This window comes from Populus nigra, chromosome 1 (genome assembly GCF_951802175.1).
Source record: "Populus nigra chromosome 1, ddPopNigr1.1, whole genome shotgun sequence".
Lineage (NCBI taxonomy): Eukaryota > Viridiplantae > Streptophyta > Magnoliopsida > Malpighiales > Salicaceae > Populus > Populus nigra.
Genome location: NC_084852.1, coordinates 384,975 through 400,753, shown reverse-complemented (window position 1 = coordinate 400,753; position 15,779 = coordinate 384,975). Strand labels below are relative to the sequence as shown.

At 32.9% G+C, this 15,779-nt stretch overlaps 2 protein-coding genes across 2 annotated transcripts; one reads left to right on the top strand and one right to left on the bottom strand.

Annotated features, from left to right (window-relative positions):
* Positions 1-2,567: 2,567 nt before the first annotated feature.
* Positions 2,568-10,492, top strand: LOC133698496 (enhancer of mRNA-decapping protein 4-like). The gene is made up of 12 exons (XM_062121476.1): positions 2,568-3,473; positions 3,966-4,015; positions 4,091-4,247; positions 4,383-4,601; positions 5,301-5,429; positions 5,672-7,231; positions 7,756-8,115; positions 8,191-8,310; positions 8,642-8,812; positions 9,176-9,331; positions 9,435-9,560; positions 9,901-10,492. Exons 1-12 carry the CDS (start codon positions 2,673-2,675, stop codon positions 10,207-10,209), a joined length of 4,158 nt encoding a protein of 1,385 aa, XP_061977460.1. The 5' UTR covers positions 2,568-2,672; the 3' UTR covers positions 10,210-10,492.
* A 594-nt stretch (positions 10,493-11,086) lies between these two features.
* LOC133699025 (chaperone protein dnaJ 11, chloroplastic) lies at positions 11,087-11,881 on the bottom strand. The gene has a single exon (XM_062122150.1). The coding sequence runs from the start codon at positions 11,800-11,802 to the stop codon at positions 11,308-11,310; it is 495 nt and encodes a 164-aa protein (XP_061978134.1). The 5' UTR covers positions 11,803-11,881; the 3' UTR covers positions 11,087-11,307.
* Positions 11,882-15,779: the final 3,898 nt, after the last annotated feature.

The window sequence follows — 15,779 nt, the reverse complement described above, 5'->3', positions numbered from 1 at the left end:
AAAATATTTTTTAAAGTGTTTTTTTATTTAGAGATACATTAAAATAATTTTTTTATTTTTTTAAATTAAATTTTAATATTAGCACATCGAAACAATCCAAAAAAAAAATAAAAATAAAATTTAAATCTAAAAAAATAAAAAATCTTCAAAAACATTGTTCAACCATAATATCAAACAAGGCCTGAATTCGAGGGAGCATGATTATAGTAGGCCCGTTTGTGGCTAGGATAGACTTTTGAGTATGTCAAATTTCAAATGGACCTAGAAAGTTGAGAAAATTCCTTGAACAAATAGGATTGAAAGTTGAAGCACATCAAAAGAACTAAGAACATGTTTTGTTTTTGTATTTCAAAAATGCTTTGAAAAAAATTAAATTTTTTTATTTTAATTATTTTTTGTGTTTTCATATCGTTTTAATGTGTTAGTATCAAAATGAGTTTTAAAAATATAAAAAATATATATTTTGATGCATTTCGAAACAAAAAAGTACTTTAAAAAACAAACACTACTAAAATACCAAATGGGCTTTAAATTTAGTTCATTGTACATTTTGACAAACACATCACAACTCATACTTCAATGCACATCTGTTTAATACTAAATAAGTAATCATTAGTTTTTTTACTTGTGTTTAATCACGAGTTGAATAATATCTTTTAGAGATTTGTGGATAATGGTTGGTAAGGTGGAGGTCCATTCAAGATATTGATTATTGAACGATGATTTTTTTTTTCTGTAAGAGATGATGGTATTGTTAGAATATAGATGTTTGAATAAAATAATAAAAACATTTAATTTAATTTGAATTTAATAATGTAATGGCCATCAATGTTTTTATTTTGGTAATTCATTAGATAAATTATTTTGGCAAAAAACATAAATATGTAAGCTTTCTATTGTGTTTTTTTTTTTTACATAAAACCTCAATCATAAATTAAAAATTTTATACATGTATTTAATTAAATAAATTAAGAATCATTAATGCAAATAAATGCAAAAAAAAGTGTTAACACAAAAGAATGAATGTATAAGTTTTATTAACGTGTTCTTGACATCGAGTAAAAAATATAATCGTGAATCAAAAAGTCAATTCTTATATATAATAAAATAAATTAAAGATTATATACGATAATAAAAAATGTAAGATATAGAGTTAATTTTTAACATAACAGATAAATGAGATAGTTTTATAATTGCTATAGTTAAACACCCTTTTCTTTTAATCTTTGTATAATATTTTTTAAAAAAATTATAAGGAAAAAAAAGAAAAATTACAAAAATAGATAAAAAAAATGAAGATAGGAATAAAAAGAATTATATAAATAGGTTAACTGTGGAGTAATAAATATTTAAAGTATAAAGAATAAAAAAAATAAAAAACAAATTGTAAGGAAATAAAAGAAAGAACTAAAAATAAATACAAAAAAATAAAGATAAAAACAAAAAATAAATTAATGATAAATAGTTAAAATATAAATTGATAATTATGTCTAGAATAGGGGGGGGGGGGGGGGAGAGTGGGGGGGGGGTCTAAGCAATTTGTTTTTTCTAAAGAACAAAAAATCACAGATTTTCCTTAGCTATATTTCCCACTATAATAGAAAAAACTTTAAAAACTATATTTGTACTATTTATACGGGAAAATACCGTTTCCTTTTTCAATATTTTAGAAGTTTAACAAACTCTTTCCTTTTTTTTTTCAAGAAGTAAATATTTAATATTTAATTACAATATTAATGACAATTCCAATAATAGTTGAGGCGGCATGCATTTTGTTTATAAAATAAGTGTTTGCGAATATAGTTGCGGTTGTTTTTCAAAGTATTTTTAACTTGAAAATAATAATTTTTTTATCTTTTAGAAATTATTTTTTTATATCAGCACATCAAAATAATGTGAAAACACCAAAAAATATTAATTTAAAATAAAAAAATATTTTTTTAAAAAATGCTTTTAAAACGCAAAAACAATAGTTCTTGTATCAGAGGTCTATCTGGATTTTAAAATGATGATTTAAATATTATAGAAATTCATAACAATGTTTTAGATGAATTTATATACAACTTAAAACTTATATTAACTCAAAATTAAAAGAGTTGTTGAGTATATCTTGAACCGAAAACTTATATAGTATTTTAATTTCAAATTTTTTAAACTAATGGATATATCATTTTAAAAAAGAAGCTATTTATACCATAATTAAAAATTATTATTGTTAGAGGGGGAATGACGATTTTCTAACCTAGTTACTATTAATTACTTTAGAGAATTTTGATTTATTAAAATGCAAACTCAATTACCAATTTGAAAATACAATGCTTTTATATATATAATTTGTAATAAAGTCCTAAAAACCTTATTCTTGTTATATACATATATATAAAACATTTTATACACTTGATGAATATTTATTAGAAATTCTTAAATATAATTTAAAAAAAAAAACACTACAAATTATATCCTATGACTTAATAAAACCGAAAACAAATATTCATTATAGTCCCTCATCTTCCCAAAACATATTTCTTAACCCTTTATATATTATCTTTTTCCAACCCCCCCTCAAAAGTCAAAAACAGAAAAAACCCCAAAACCCTCCTCTCCTGTGCTTCCTCTCTCACTTGTCTTCTTCTCCCTCTTCTACTCCCTTCCTCTCCTCCCTCTCTCTCGCCATGGCATCCCCAAATCCTCAACATCAACAGCAACAGCAACAACCGCAACCACAACCTCCTCCTTTTGACATGCACAAGTTCTTCATGCCCACATCCACACCACCACCACCTCAAAACCCTTCTTCCTCCCCTTCTCCTCCTCCTCCCAATCTCATCATGATTCCTCCACCACAACAAATCCCTTCTTCTTACCCTCCATCCACTGGGACCCACCACTTCCCTCACTACCCCAACTTCCCGTTTCCCTTCCCACCCCAACAACAACAATTTCAACCTCCTTACCCTCTCCAACAAAACCCTAACCCTAGCAACCCACCTCCTCTTGCTAACCCCCAACGTTCCCTCTCTTATCCCACACCCCCTCTCACCCCAAACCAACAACTCCAAGACCGTTCTGGTGCCGAAATCATGGCACTCCTCCGCACCCCTCAAAATCAAGAACCCCCACCAATCCCACCGCCGGCCGCGCCTGCGCAAGATTTTTCTGGAGCTGTTAATAATAGTAATAATATTTTTTCGGGGCCTATTAGGATGCCTAGCAGTACTAGTAGCAAGATGCCCAAGGGAAGGAGGGTAGCTGGTGAAAATGTAGTGTATGATGTGGATGTTAGATTGCAAGGAGAGGCGCAACCCCAGCTTGAAGTTACGCCTATAACTAAGTACTTTTCTGATCCTCAGCTGTGTTTAGGAAGGCAAATTGCTGTTAATAGGACTTATATTTGTTATGGGTTGAAGCAAGGGAATATTAGGATTCTTAATATTAATACCGCGCTGAGGTCTTTGTTTCGGACACATTCTCAGGTTAGGTTTCATTGATTCCTGTACCCTATTAAAGTTTTTTTTTTTCTTGAGTTGTTTACGTGTTTTGGTGACATAATGTGTGTGGGTTTTATCAGCGGTGTTTTAGAAATGAATGAAGTCATGCTTTTGTGAGACTGGAATGCAATTTAGATGCTGTGGGGTTTTTGTTCATTGAATTTCTGGTGTGTTGTTGCCTGTTATTGTTGTAAGAATTCATTACCATAAGTCATGCCATTGCCATTGCTGTAAGAATTCATTACCATAATTGACATCATTGTCGCAATTGCGTGTCTGTATGACTTCATTTCAGGGTATTTTATGGATTTCAAGAATATATGAGAAGAACTGCCTTTTGTGGTTTTATTTTATACTGAATATATTATTTTTAAAGTGGCTATGAAGATTTGTTAAGCTGCTTATTGATTTGCTCTGCTTATTATTATTATTATTATTATCATAATTATTATCTAAGCTGGTGCTTTGTTCTTTCAGAGGGTCACTGACATGGCTTTTTTTGCCGAGGATGTTCATCTTTTGGCTAGGTTAGATCCTGTTTTGTATACTATGATTTCCTCATCTTTTTATTGTCTTTGGTTATTTGACATGCTTTTGTGCAGTGCTGGCATAGATGGACGGATTAATGTCTGGAAGATCTCTGAAGGTCCGGATGTGGAAGATAAGCCACAGATTACAGCACAGACTATTATTGCTGTCCAAATAGTTGGTGAGGGGGAAATTAAAAACCCAAGGGTTTGTTGGCATTGCTATAAACAGGTATGGCATTCTTTGACAGCTTATCATCAATGAAGGAGTTTCTATAATACTAGTGATTTTATGGTGGTGTTTCTCTTGTTTGCTTAGTTGCTTTTGTCATATTGCTTATGACATCATACTTTCACTTTTTTAAAGGAAATTTTGGTTGTTGGAGTTGGTAAACGAGTTCTGAGAATTGACACTAATAAAGTTGGAAAGGGCGAAGTCTATTCATCCGAGGCACCTCTTCAATGTACTGTTGACAAGCTGATTGATGGGATCCAATTCGTTGGTAAACATGATGGAGAAGTCACTGATTTGTCAATGTGCCAATGGATGACCACCCGTTTGGTATCTGCTTCTATGGATGGCACGGTTTGTATTTGTCCTTATCTTTGGATGCACTTGATACTTATAGTTCTTTATGCAACTTTCACTTATTTCTTTCTTCAAACTATTTATTTAAATGGCTTAAACCGCACACATGAATTCTTTTTTATCCTTCTATAACAGGAATGTTGAAGTTGCATTTTGGCATAGTTGCGTGTCTAATTTCTTGATGCAATATACGGATAGGTTAAGTTAGGGTTTCTCTATGTCCATTTCTTGTCTCTCCAATAGATAAAAGAATGTTGAAATTGATTAAGAGAAAGCAAAGAACCCTCAGAGAAGCACGAACATGGATGTCCTGGGTGGAGTTATGAGTAGAAATACTATGGAGGGGGGCCTCTTTTATCAATTGTTTGAGTAGGAGAAATAAAATTTGAGAAAACCCAACTCTCACCAAAGTAAAAAAAAAATTCACTTTGCATAGCTAAAACTGCTGTCTAATAGGGAAGCTGAGGCATTGAGTTTCCCTGCTATGATATTGCTTTGTGTTATCTGGATTTATTGGTCATGAGCTTTTATTACAGTTTGAACTGATAGCAATTTAAGAGACATTTTCCTTGCATGCTGTGCTTGCACATCCCTAGAGTAAGGCTGTTTATGTGTGCCTTGTGCATATTTCTTATAGTTTTTTACTGTTTTTGGAAATTAAAAGGGGTTTCTAATGAACTGCATTTTGTGTGACAGATAAAGATTTGGGAGGATCACAAGGCATCGCCCCTTGTGGTTTTGAGACCGCACGATAGCCAACCTGTTTATTCAGCCACGTTCATGACTGCTACTGACCGGCCAGATCACATCATACTTGTCACAGCAGTACATACTAAGATCTTTATTTTCATTTGTCATAGTCTTGAATCACAATGTAGCCAGGTGTTGAGAACCTGAGCTTTTGTGTAGTTAGATTGTCAAGCAAGTTGGCATGCATTTGATTGTTTGGATTCTTTTGAAATTTAATTTCGAGCTTGGATCACTGTAGAGTCCAGTTTTTATTTTTTATTTCCCTGGTGCTAATGTTTACACCTTTTGTTAATCAATCTTCCAAAACTTTTGAACAGGGGCCTCAGAACAGGGAAATGAAGATTTGGGCCTCAGCTAGTGAAGAAGGCTGGCTCCTGCCTAATGATTCTGATTTGTTGAATTGCACCCAGACATTAGAGCTGAAGAGTTCAGCTGAACCTCGAGCTGAGGAGGCATTCTTCAATCAAGTAGTAGCGTTGTCTCAAATGGGCCTTATTTTACTTGCAAATGCAAAGAGGAGTGCTATATATGCTGTGCATTTAGATTACGGTCCTAATCCAGCATCAACTAGTATGGACTACATATCAGAGTTTACTGTCACTATGCCTATTTTGAGTTTAACTGGGACAAGTGACGTTGTGCATGGCCAATCTGTTGCTCAAGTTTATTGTGTACAGACACAGGCAATTCAACAGTATACTTTGGAATTATGTCAGTGCCTGCCACCTTTGATGGAAAATGTGGGTTCAGAGAGGTCAGATTCCAGTGTTTTACATGGTGTGCCTAATGCTGATGGATATGCTGCCCTGGAGTCACATGGACGTAAATATTCTGATGTTCTTATGAGCTCCACATCAGTTGATGTGACTACTCCGCAACAAGATGTTCCTGCTTCAAATATGGACCCCAGAACTATTGCTTCAAATATGTCCTCATCAACTAGTGATGCTGATATAGTTTGTGTTCCATCACCTCCTCTTCCTTTGAGACCTAGATTATCTAGAGGTCTTGCTGAGTTTGCAGTTGGGGGAATGTTTGAGCCAAGTCCTGCATCCAGCAACCAAGGCTTTAATCAACCAGCTATCGATTATTCAGTTGACCAGCAAATGGACACAATTTGTTCAAATTTGTCTGATGTGCCTTCCTTGGATGGTGACTCAAGGAATGATGAGAAGAAAATTGTACAAGATAATTCTACCACTCTTAATCCTCCTGTTACATTTAAACACCCAACTCATCTAATAACCCCTTCTGAGATTTTAATGGGTGCTTCATCCTCTGAAATAAACAATGTTAATGAGGGCAAGAGCGAGGTTGACTCAAATGTTCAAGATGTGGTTGTAAATAATGATGTTGTCAATGCTGAGGTGGAAGTTAAAACAGTTGGTGAAACAATAGCCACTCGAGATGACGGATTTAGTCTTCGAGGGGAATCCAAAAGGCCTGTTTTTGAAAACAAGGAAAAAATCTTTTGCTCCCAGGCATCAGATCTTGGTGTTGAGATGACTAGAGAGTGTTGTGCATTACAGCCAGACAAAAATATTGAGGAAAGTGGACAAGTTGATGGTGTTGGCATTAGCGAGTCTCTTGCCCCACCTTCTCATGCAGGTGGGGATGAAGTCCACGACTCAACAAAAGATATATCTGGGAAAGTTTCTGAGTCCACTGTGTCGACAGTTGTTCCACTGTCAACAACTCCAAGTACAAAAGGGAAGAAGCAGAAGGGGAAAAATTCTCAAGCATCAGGTTCATCTTCTCAATCTCCACCTGCCTTTAATTCAACAGATTCTTTGAACGAACCTGTCGGGGCTTCAAATCTCCTCTCCGTGGAGGGTGCCTTTCCTCGGTTTTTGGCTATGCAGGAGGCAATTAATCAGGTGATTGGTTAGACTCTGCACATGGAAAATACCCTACCTTACGTAGCATGTGTTATTTTCTTGCTAGACAATGCCATAAACTTAAAGATTTGACAAGGAACATATATGGCTGCAAGCAAGAACCTTGTGCTACTGTATTTGGCTACAATCCCGTTGTTAGTCCCTGTTCATTATTGGGCTGGGAATTAAGGAAGATTTTCATTCTTCTTCTTGTTGTTTTTTTTTTTGCATATGAATAAATTCTTATGCATAAATAATATCACTTGCATTGACTTGGTGGGCTCTACATGTGGGTCTTACCAATGAGTGGTGGTGGTTTTTTTCTGTGCACTCGCCATGCATGATCTTCTGTGCTACATAGCACAATTCTTTGCTAATAGTGGTGTTAGATTTTGCAAACAAAAATCTTGTTTTCTAGTTTCTATGATTTCATCTTAGAAAGTATAACACAAAACCTTATTGTCCTTTAGTCAGTGCTCATCCACTTTTGACATTGGTGTTCTTTCTTTCTATTTATTTTCCAGCTAGTGATCACACAAAAGGAAATGAATAAGCAGATGTCAAATATGGTTGCAATTCCTATTTCTAAAGAATGTAGAAGACTAGAGACCACTTTGGGGCGGAACATTGAGAAAGCCATCAAAGCCAATACTGATGCATTGTGGGCTCGATTTCAAGAAGAGAATGCAAAGAATGAGAAGTTATTGCGAGATCGCACACAGCAGATAACAAGTTTGATCTTGAATTTTATCAATAAGGACTTGGCAGCCATGTTAGAGAAAGCACTGAAGAAGGAATTGGCTTCAGTTGGACAAGGTGTAGTTCGCACAATATCTCCAGTCATCGAGAAAACAGTATCTTCTGTTATTGTCGAGTCTTTCCAGGTAAGATATCTGAAAATCAGATGCATTTTTATTCAGAAATTAACTATTTTCTTACTGATGTTTTTCTTTCTCCAGAGAGGAGTTGGTGACAAGGCAGTGAATCAACTGGAGAAATCAGTTAACTCAAAACTTGAGGCTACTGTTGCTAGGCAAATCCAAGCTCAGTTTCAAACTTCTGGCAAGCAAGCTCTCCAGGTATGAAGAAGTTAGCTTATCATAATTGTTTTGAATAATGAAACATCAGTGGGCCTCTGAATCAATGGTAAAAGTCTTGGGCTTGATACCGAGATGTTGCCAGCTCAAGCTGTAAGTGTAGCCACTTCACACACAAATGCTGAAGGGCAGGGCTATCTGTTTTTGCAAAATACTACATAGACCTGGTGGGTCCTAGGCTGGTTAATGGTTTTCTATTGAAGATGCATGCCTGATATTATTTTCCTGAGGAGCATTACATCATCGTATAACTTTTGGTATGAATCTAGGGAGTGTCTGTCAGACATTGTTGTTAATATAACTTTTCACGCAGGATTCCTTGAAGGCTGGTCTGGAAGCGTCAGTAATCCCCGCCTTTGAGATGTCTTGCAAAGCTATGTTTGATCAAGTAGATGCTGCCTTTCGGAAAGGGATGGTTGAGCATACAGCTGCAACCCAGCAGCATTTTGAATCTGCACATTCTTCATTGGCACTCACTCTAAGGGTGTGTTTTCTTGCGCCGTGTTATGAATTCATTATAAAGAAGCTTTCATTAATTTATTGAAAACTGAAATGTTGGGGTTTTTTCGGATGGATCCTGAGCAAGAGTTGTCTGTTTATTTTTAATTTGGATTTGAGGTCATTGAGGTCTTACTATAGGTATTTAAGGAGTAAGGATGTATCACAGAATCTTGATCGCAACTGCCATGAAGGCAGTGGCTGTTTAGTATGTGTTGCTATCGTGCTTTTAGTATTGCAAGTCGAAGCAAATGGATGTGCTGCAGTGGTCCTTTTGTCTGTTTTTTTTTTCCCATATTTGCCTGAATTATTTTTTTCCTTTTTGTATGTGTGCGCTCACTAAATGCAGGATTCCATCAACTCAGCATCATCATTGACGAAAACCTTGAGTACAGAGTTGGCTGATAGTCAAAGGCAGCTGTTAGCTATTGCAGCAAACTCAGGTGCAACAAATTCGTTGGCTACACAACCTAGCAATGGACCTTTGGCTAGCTTCCATGAGAAGGTTTGTTATGTTTTATGATCTGAACTGTTTCAGCTGCTTATGACTGTCAAATATCATTTGTTATCACGGAGGTAATTCTAAGCCTTCCCCGTTGATGATTCAGGTTGAAACACCTTTGGATCCAACAAAAGAGCTAAAACGATTAATATCTGAACAACAATATGAGGCGGCATTCACTATTGTGCTACAAAGAAGTGATGTGGCCATGGTATCCTGGCTGTGTTGTCAGGTATTTTCTCGTTGTATCTAGTCCTGGTACTTCTGGATGTGATGGGATGAAACATGTTGTTTGCTTCTGCTAGTCAATGCTTCTGGTTAAGAAGAATTTTGCTTCACAAATGTCAAGTTTTATTTCATGTCATGTTTTCAGTCTGAAAAATATGAAATGGAAGATGTCTAGTTATTATTCTTGTTCTCATAGGTGCTGTTGCATTTTTTTCTTCCCGCTATTCCTTTATTATGCGTTTCTTGTCTCATGCTAGTCTGCTGGGATTGTGGTTCTTATCTCAACTTTGAAATGGACTTGAGAAGAGGCGGTCATTTTAATTTTGCTCTCCTATTTTTTCCAGGTTGATCTGCAGGGTATCATGGCTATGTCTCCTCCTCCACTAAGCCAAGGAGTATTACTCGCTCTTCTACAGCAGCTAGCCTGTGATATAAGCAAAGAGACTCCTCGAAAGCTTGAGTGGATGACAGTGGTGGCGGCTGCCATACAGCCAACAGACCAAATGATTGCTTACTATGCACGGCCTACTGTCGAGCAAGTCTGTGAGATTTTGAACCATCTAAGGAGCTCATCTGGCGTTACTGGCGCTGAGATCACAAGCATCCGTATTCTCATGCATGTCGTTAATTACTTGCTGATGACCTGTAAATGATGCTCCCATTGACAACCACTGTGCAAAAAACAGGGCAGAGTTTTGAAGTAGGAGGAACAGTGTACAAATCTTTGGTGGTTCATAAATAGGGTCGTGGATTTTCTACATTTCCCAATTCGTAGAAGTAATTGAAAGAGAGGAGTTTGTAGTTCGTAGAGGCAAAATGATACTCTCTTCTTATCTGTGAAATAATCTTTAGCATGTTTAAAGATTCTATCCTCACGACATTAAATTTCATGGTTTAATTCAAAGTGTTGAGATGCTCTCTCTCTCTTTTAGGGTCCTTTGTTGTGTGATCTCGCCACGTCTTTCGATGTGTGCTTGAGTGTTTAGAAATATCACTTGTAATATTTTTTTAAAAAAATTAATATTTTTGATATTCGAAAATATAAAATATAATTAATTTTTTAATAAATACAATTTCAACTGATACGCTGTGGACATGTATTTTTTTTTAAAAAAATATATTTAAATGTTACAGCTATATTTGAATAAAAATAATATTTACAGCCATGTTTTAAAAAAATAAAATCACAGTAACTTCAATATTGTTTTTCGAAGTTGAATGTATAAAAAAAACAGCCGGCTGACTTGATATCAGCCCGATGGGCTTTGCTTTAGAAACACGGTTGAACCCTGAAAATTTAATTTTTTAAAAAAATTTAAATTATTTTAATTTATGAATATCAAGAATAACTTTTAAAAAATAAAAAATATATTATTTTAATATATTTTTAAAAATAAAATATTCGAAAAAACATACATGGAGTTCAACCTATAAGTTAATGCTAATTGCTTAAGCATTGTCAACCATGGAATAACTGGTTTAATAATATCTTTTATAGTTTAATAAAAAAATTATTAAGGAAATTAATCATAATAAAAAAGTATTTACTCTTTTTTTTTTTTTTTTTGTATTGCATTTCGTTTAAAAAAAAAACCAAAACGAAATCTACCTCTTTACACGGTGCCTCGGCAGAGACATGTTAAAACTATTTAAAAAAAAAAAAAAAAAAATCCTGAAGCTAAAAAATTAAAAACAAAACCCGACCCGAATACCCAGTCAATCCAGGTCCATGTCAGTTTTCCATTTTCTTTTTACCAGCACTGATCGGTTTCCCATCTTCGGGTCGTATAATATCCACCCGAATATCCAACCGCTCTCCTATAAAAATCCCTCGCGGCTGCCGATAGAGACATATCATAAACCGCTCTCGCTGCCGGATCCGATAACGTCTCATAAGCGTTGTGAATCTCAATAAAATCAACACCTTCGGATGGCTCATCATCGCGATCTAACATCGCATCAGGATGGTATACCTTAGCAAGACTTCTATACGCAGTCTTGATCTCTACTTGCGACGCGGTTGGATTGACCCGGAGTATTTCGTACAAACTCAGCGATGAATTCCTCGAGTCTACTCGTATAGTGTCAGGAAACGTTGAAACCGAGGCCTTGATTCGAAATCCCCGGAGAGAAGGAGTGGAAGATGTCGTGATCGACGATGGAAGGAAAGTTTTTTGGACTCTATTGGCGGTAGCCGCGGCCGTTGCGGCGGTGGTTAGCGCGGGGGTGGAAGAGATGGCATACATTGGAAGAGAGGGTTCCAGGGGCAAAGGGGGTATAAGAGATGATGATTTTGGAGCGAAATTGTGTGGAATGGAGAGGAGAGAGACTGTTATTTATATATATAGAGAGAGAGGTCAATTTTATTTTTTTAAAAGAATATTTTATTATTATTTATCTGAAAAGGCAGAAAAGAAAACAGTGGGTCTGCGGAGTGGCAGTTGTCTATTTTGTTGGAGTTTTTTCCAAGGGGCTGTTTGCTGTTGCTGACGTGGAATTTATTATATATTTATTAAATTAGTTAGTTAATAGGATAATATAATAAAGACCTTCTAGAAGAAAGAGCTATTTTCCATTTTCTCTTTTCTTTTTCCATTTTCTAGAACTATTTTTTTCGCATAGAAAAAGGGGTCATGCAGTCCATAATCAAATGGTTAGATTAGATAAATAGAGGAGTCGGTCACCACTACACAAAACAGTTTATATATATATATATATATATATATATATATATATCTCCTATAAAAAAATAAAAGAAATTAACAAAATTGCTCTTTTATTGAATCTTTTAAATTTTTTTTTTTATAAAAAAATGTTATTTTACTAAAAAATATTATCTTTATTTTAGAATCTTTATTTTTTCTTTTAAGTTTTTTCATTATTCATGAAAACTCTTTTTTTTTTGTGTCTCCAAGTTGGATCTTGGACACGTGTTAGCTTATACTAGCATGTCATGTATCTTAAACTAACCATAATATGTCGTTTGATTTATTGAAAGATATATTGAGGTAATAAAATATATTTGAGGGGCGTAATAAATTAAAATAGTAGTGTATAGATATATTAAATTGTATCGATATAATACACGGATAATTTCGTGTTTTAACTTTTTCAAATCAAATATTTAATTTTTATTAGTTTTCCAAGACAATCCACCAATAATTGCATTATAATAGATTATATGGAGTTTTATGTAATTGTTGATATATATATAAAAAAAGTTTAAATAGAGGGAAATGCAGCTTAAATCATGGACCAAAGACTGGATTGGATTGAATAAATTAGTTTTATTTTAATTAAATAATAAATAGATAGATAGCAATAATAAATAAATTAAATTAAAAAAATAATCATGACAACTTAAAAAAATATTTTTGTAGAAAAGAATAACCAACGTAGCTCAATTTATAACCTATTAAATATTATATGATGAAATTTGATAAAAAACATTAAATAAATTGACCCATCATCATTGACACATGTCATACAAATAAAAAGAGAATGTAACAACACTTTCAAAGACACAATAAAAAAATAATTTTAGTTGTTAAGAAATGTTGCACGTACCAGCAAATACCCAATAAATGCCAACCATTTTTTAGTTTTTTTATTATTAATTTTTTTTATTAAAAGACTTGTTTTCTCTTAAACTCATATGATGAGAAAATATACAAAAAATCATTGGAATCGGATTTTTTGTTTAGGCTTTTAAGGACATTTTAATTGTTTTATTATGCGCTTTGTTTTCTTACTATTTTCTACACTAGATCAAATATTGGATTTCCCCTCATCTGACATGATAATTACATCAAAATCATTATAAAAATATAAAATCACCCATTGGCTCTGGTTTTAATTTTTTGTTTTTCTATAGATATTTTGGGTGTTCATTATGTAATTAAAATGAAAAAAAAAAAGACTTTTACTGGCCGATCAACTTGGAGTCTAGTTTATATTGGGTTTACTTTTAACCTGTATAAAAAGCTGACTAGATCAAATTTAGACAACTCAATAGGTCAATTCACAGCCCAAGTAATCCCATTAGATCAACTTTATGGATTGTTTTTTAATTTTTATTAATAACAAAGTCATTTCAATTTTTAAACATCTTTTTTAAATAACATCGTTTCTAATTTTTAAAAAACAAAAAACAAAAATAATATTATTTTATAATAAATTTCAAATAACTCATCAATCCATGGATTGACATACCCAATCCACAATTTGAGCCTTAAACTATATTTGATAACTATGCTCATAATGAGAGTATAACCAATCGGTCATGGTACCAAAAAATTTATTAGAAACTGTAATACATTATGCTTATCTAGTATCTAAAATTACTTCTTATAATTTGTTTTTATTTCACAAATAATTCAATGATGTTTTAGGAAATTTTATGCCAGCTATGATAATATTTTATTTTTTATGAGGTTAACTCGATTTCATGATCTATATTACAAGTTTAGCAAGTTGATCTAAGTTGATCCAGCTTATTTTTTTAGAGTTCTCTTTAATTGTTTTTTTTTTAATTTCACCCTTCAACAACTTAATTTTTTATTATATAGTTTTTTTTTAATATCATCCTTCAATAGTAGATTGTTTAAACTTTATAATTTTTTACAATTTGTTTTTGTATAGTTATCTTGGTCTTACATATTTATTTATTCTTCTCAATTTCAATATTTAATATTGGATCTGTTGGAAATAGAGTTTTGTGATTTTTTTAATTTTTTTCTACAGCGTTATCCTGATTTCATCTTATGGATTGCAGGTTTGTTAAGTTAACCCAGACTTACTCGAGTGATTTTTTTGTTGTCCTTTTAATTTAATATTTTTTTTTATCATTCAACACTAGGTTGATTAAGAATTGACTTTCATAATTTATTTTAATTTTTTTTATAAGGTTATAATATCTCATGACCCAAGTGACATATTTTGACAATTTAACTTAAGTCAATTCAATATGTTATCATCTCAATATTTTTTAAAAAATATATCATTCAATTTGTCACCGTATCAATATCCTTAAACAAATTTGTTCAATATGCATTATATATGCAAATTCATGTGTTTTTTTTTCATTTGAGAACATATTAACAATGCTTGAATATCTTTTTATATTAGAAAAAAATAATTTCATCCATGACATGTTAACAAATGATGTAGGTGGTGTTTAGCGGTGTGGCTGAGTTTTGATTAGACCACGTAAATTTATGCTTGGTTCGTATTACACCAATGTTTTATTTTTGCGGGACCTTATGTGTGATATCTCACATCGAAAACTAGTATTTAGAGCCAGGACCATATTAGTAATGTTGGTTGCTAACATGTTGTACGCGTTTTGGGACGTCAAGTTCAGAAGTGGATTCACATCACCAAGAACAAAACCGTGAGGATAGTAAAGCTCAAAGTGGATAATATACAGTATGTTGGGCCGAGTTGTTACATCACCATCAAGAATTGAGATTAAACCTCAATTTTTTTTTAAAAAAGACAAACTAACTAAAAGCTTCTCCCTTTATTTTCTAAATCCATCAACAAAAAATAAATACAAAAGATAAAAGAGAAAAAATCCATAAGAAAAAAACCTTCTCAAATAACCCTTTATCTCATACCACTTTACAATAGTTCGTCACTTGAATAATTTGTCATCTCAAGAATAATTGAAAGAATACCTTACAATGATTTTTTAATTGGGTAGATTCATCATCTCTCTCCCAATAAATCCCCCTCCTTTGTTTTCTTGGACTCTCTCCTCTCCTCTCCAATCAAAACTAATTACGTTAGAAAGAGATTATTTGGTAACTGGTTATACATTCAATTTTATTATTGATGATTTTTTACTAATATTATTGCATGTTTAAAAAGAAATGAATACTAGAGGTTTTTTTAGATGAATTTTATACATGATAAAATTATAGATATTTTATTTTATGATATAATAATAATAATTAAATCTATAATATTTTAATTAAAAACTAATAATATTAATATATATTATTTTTAGTCATTTTATCACCAGATCTTAATTCAAAAAATATTTTTAACTAAATAAATTATATTTTATTTTTACTCAACCTTAATTTTAACTATATTTTTAATCAAACAAGTATTTTACTAAAAATAAATTTTTTTCAGACTTCAACGATAAAACACCATCCGTCCTCCCTGGATGGCAACAAACAACAGTATTATTTTTTGGGTAGTCAAAGCGGCCGGT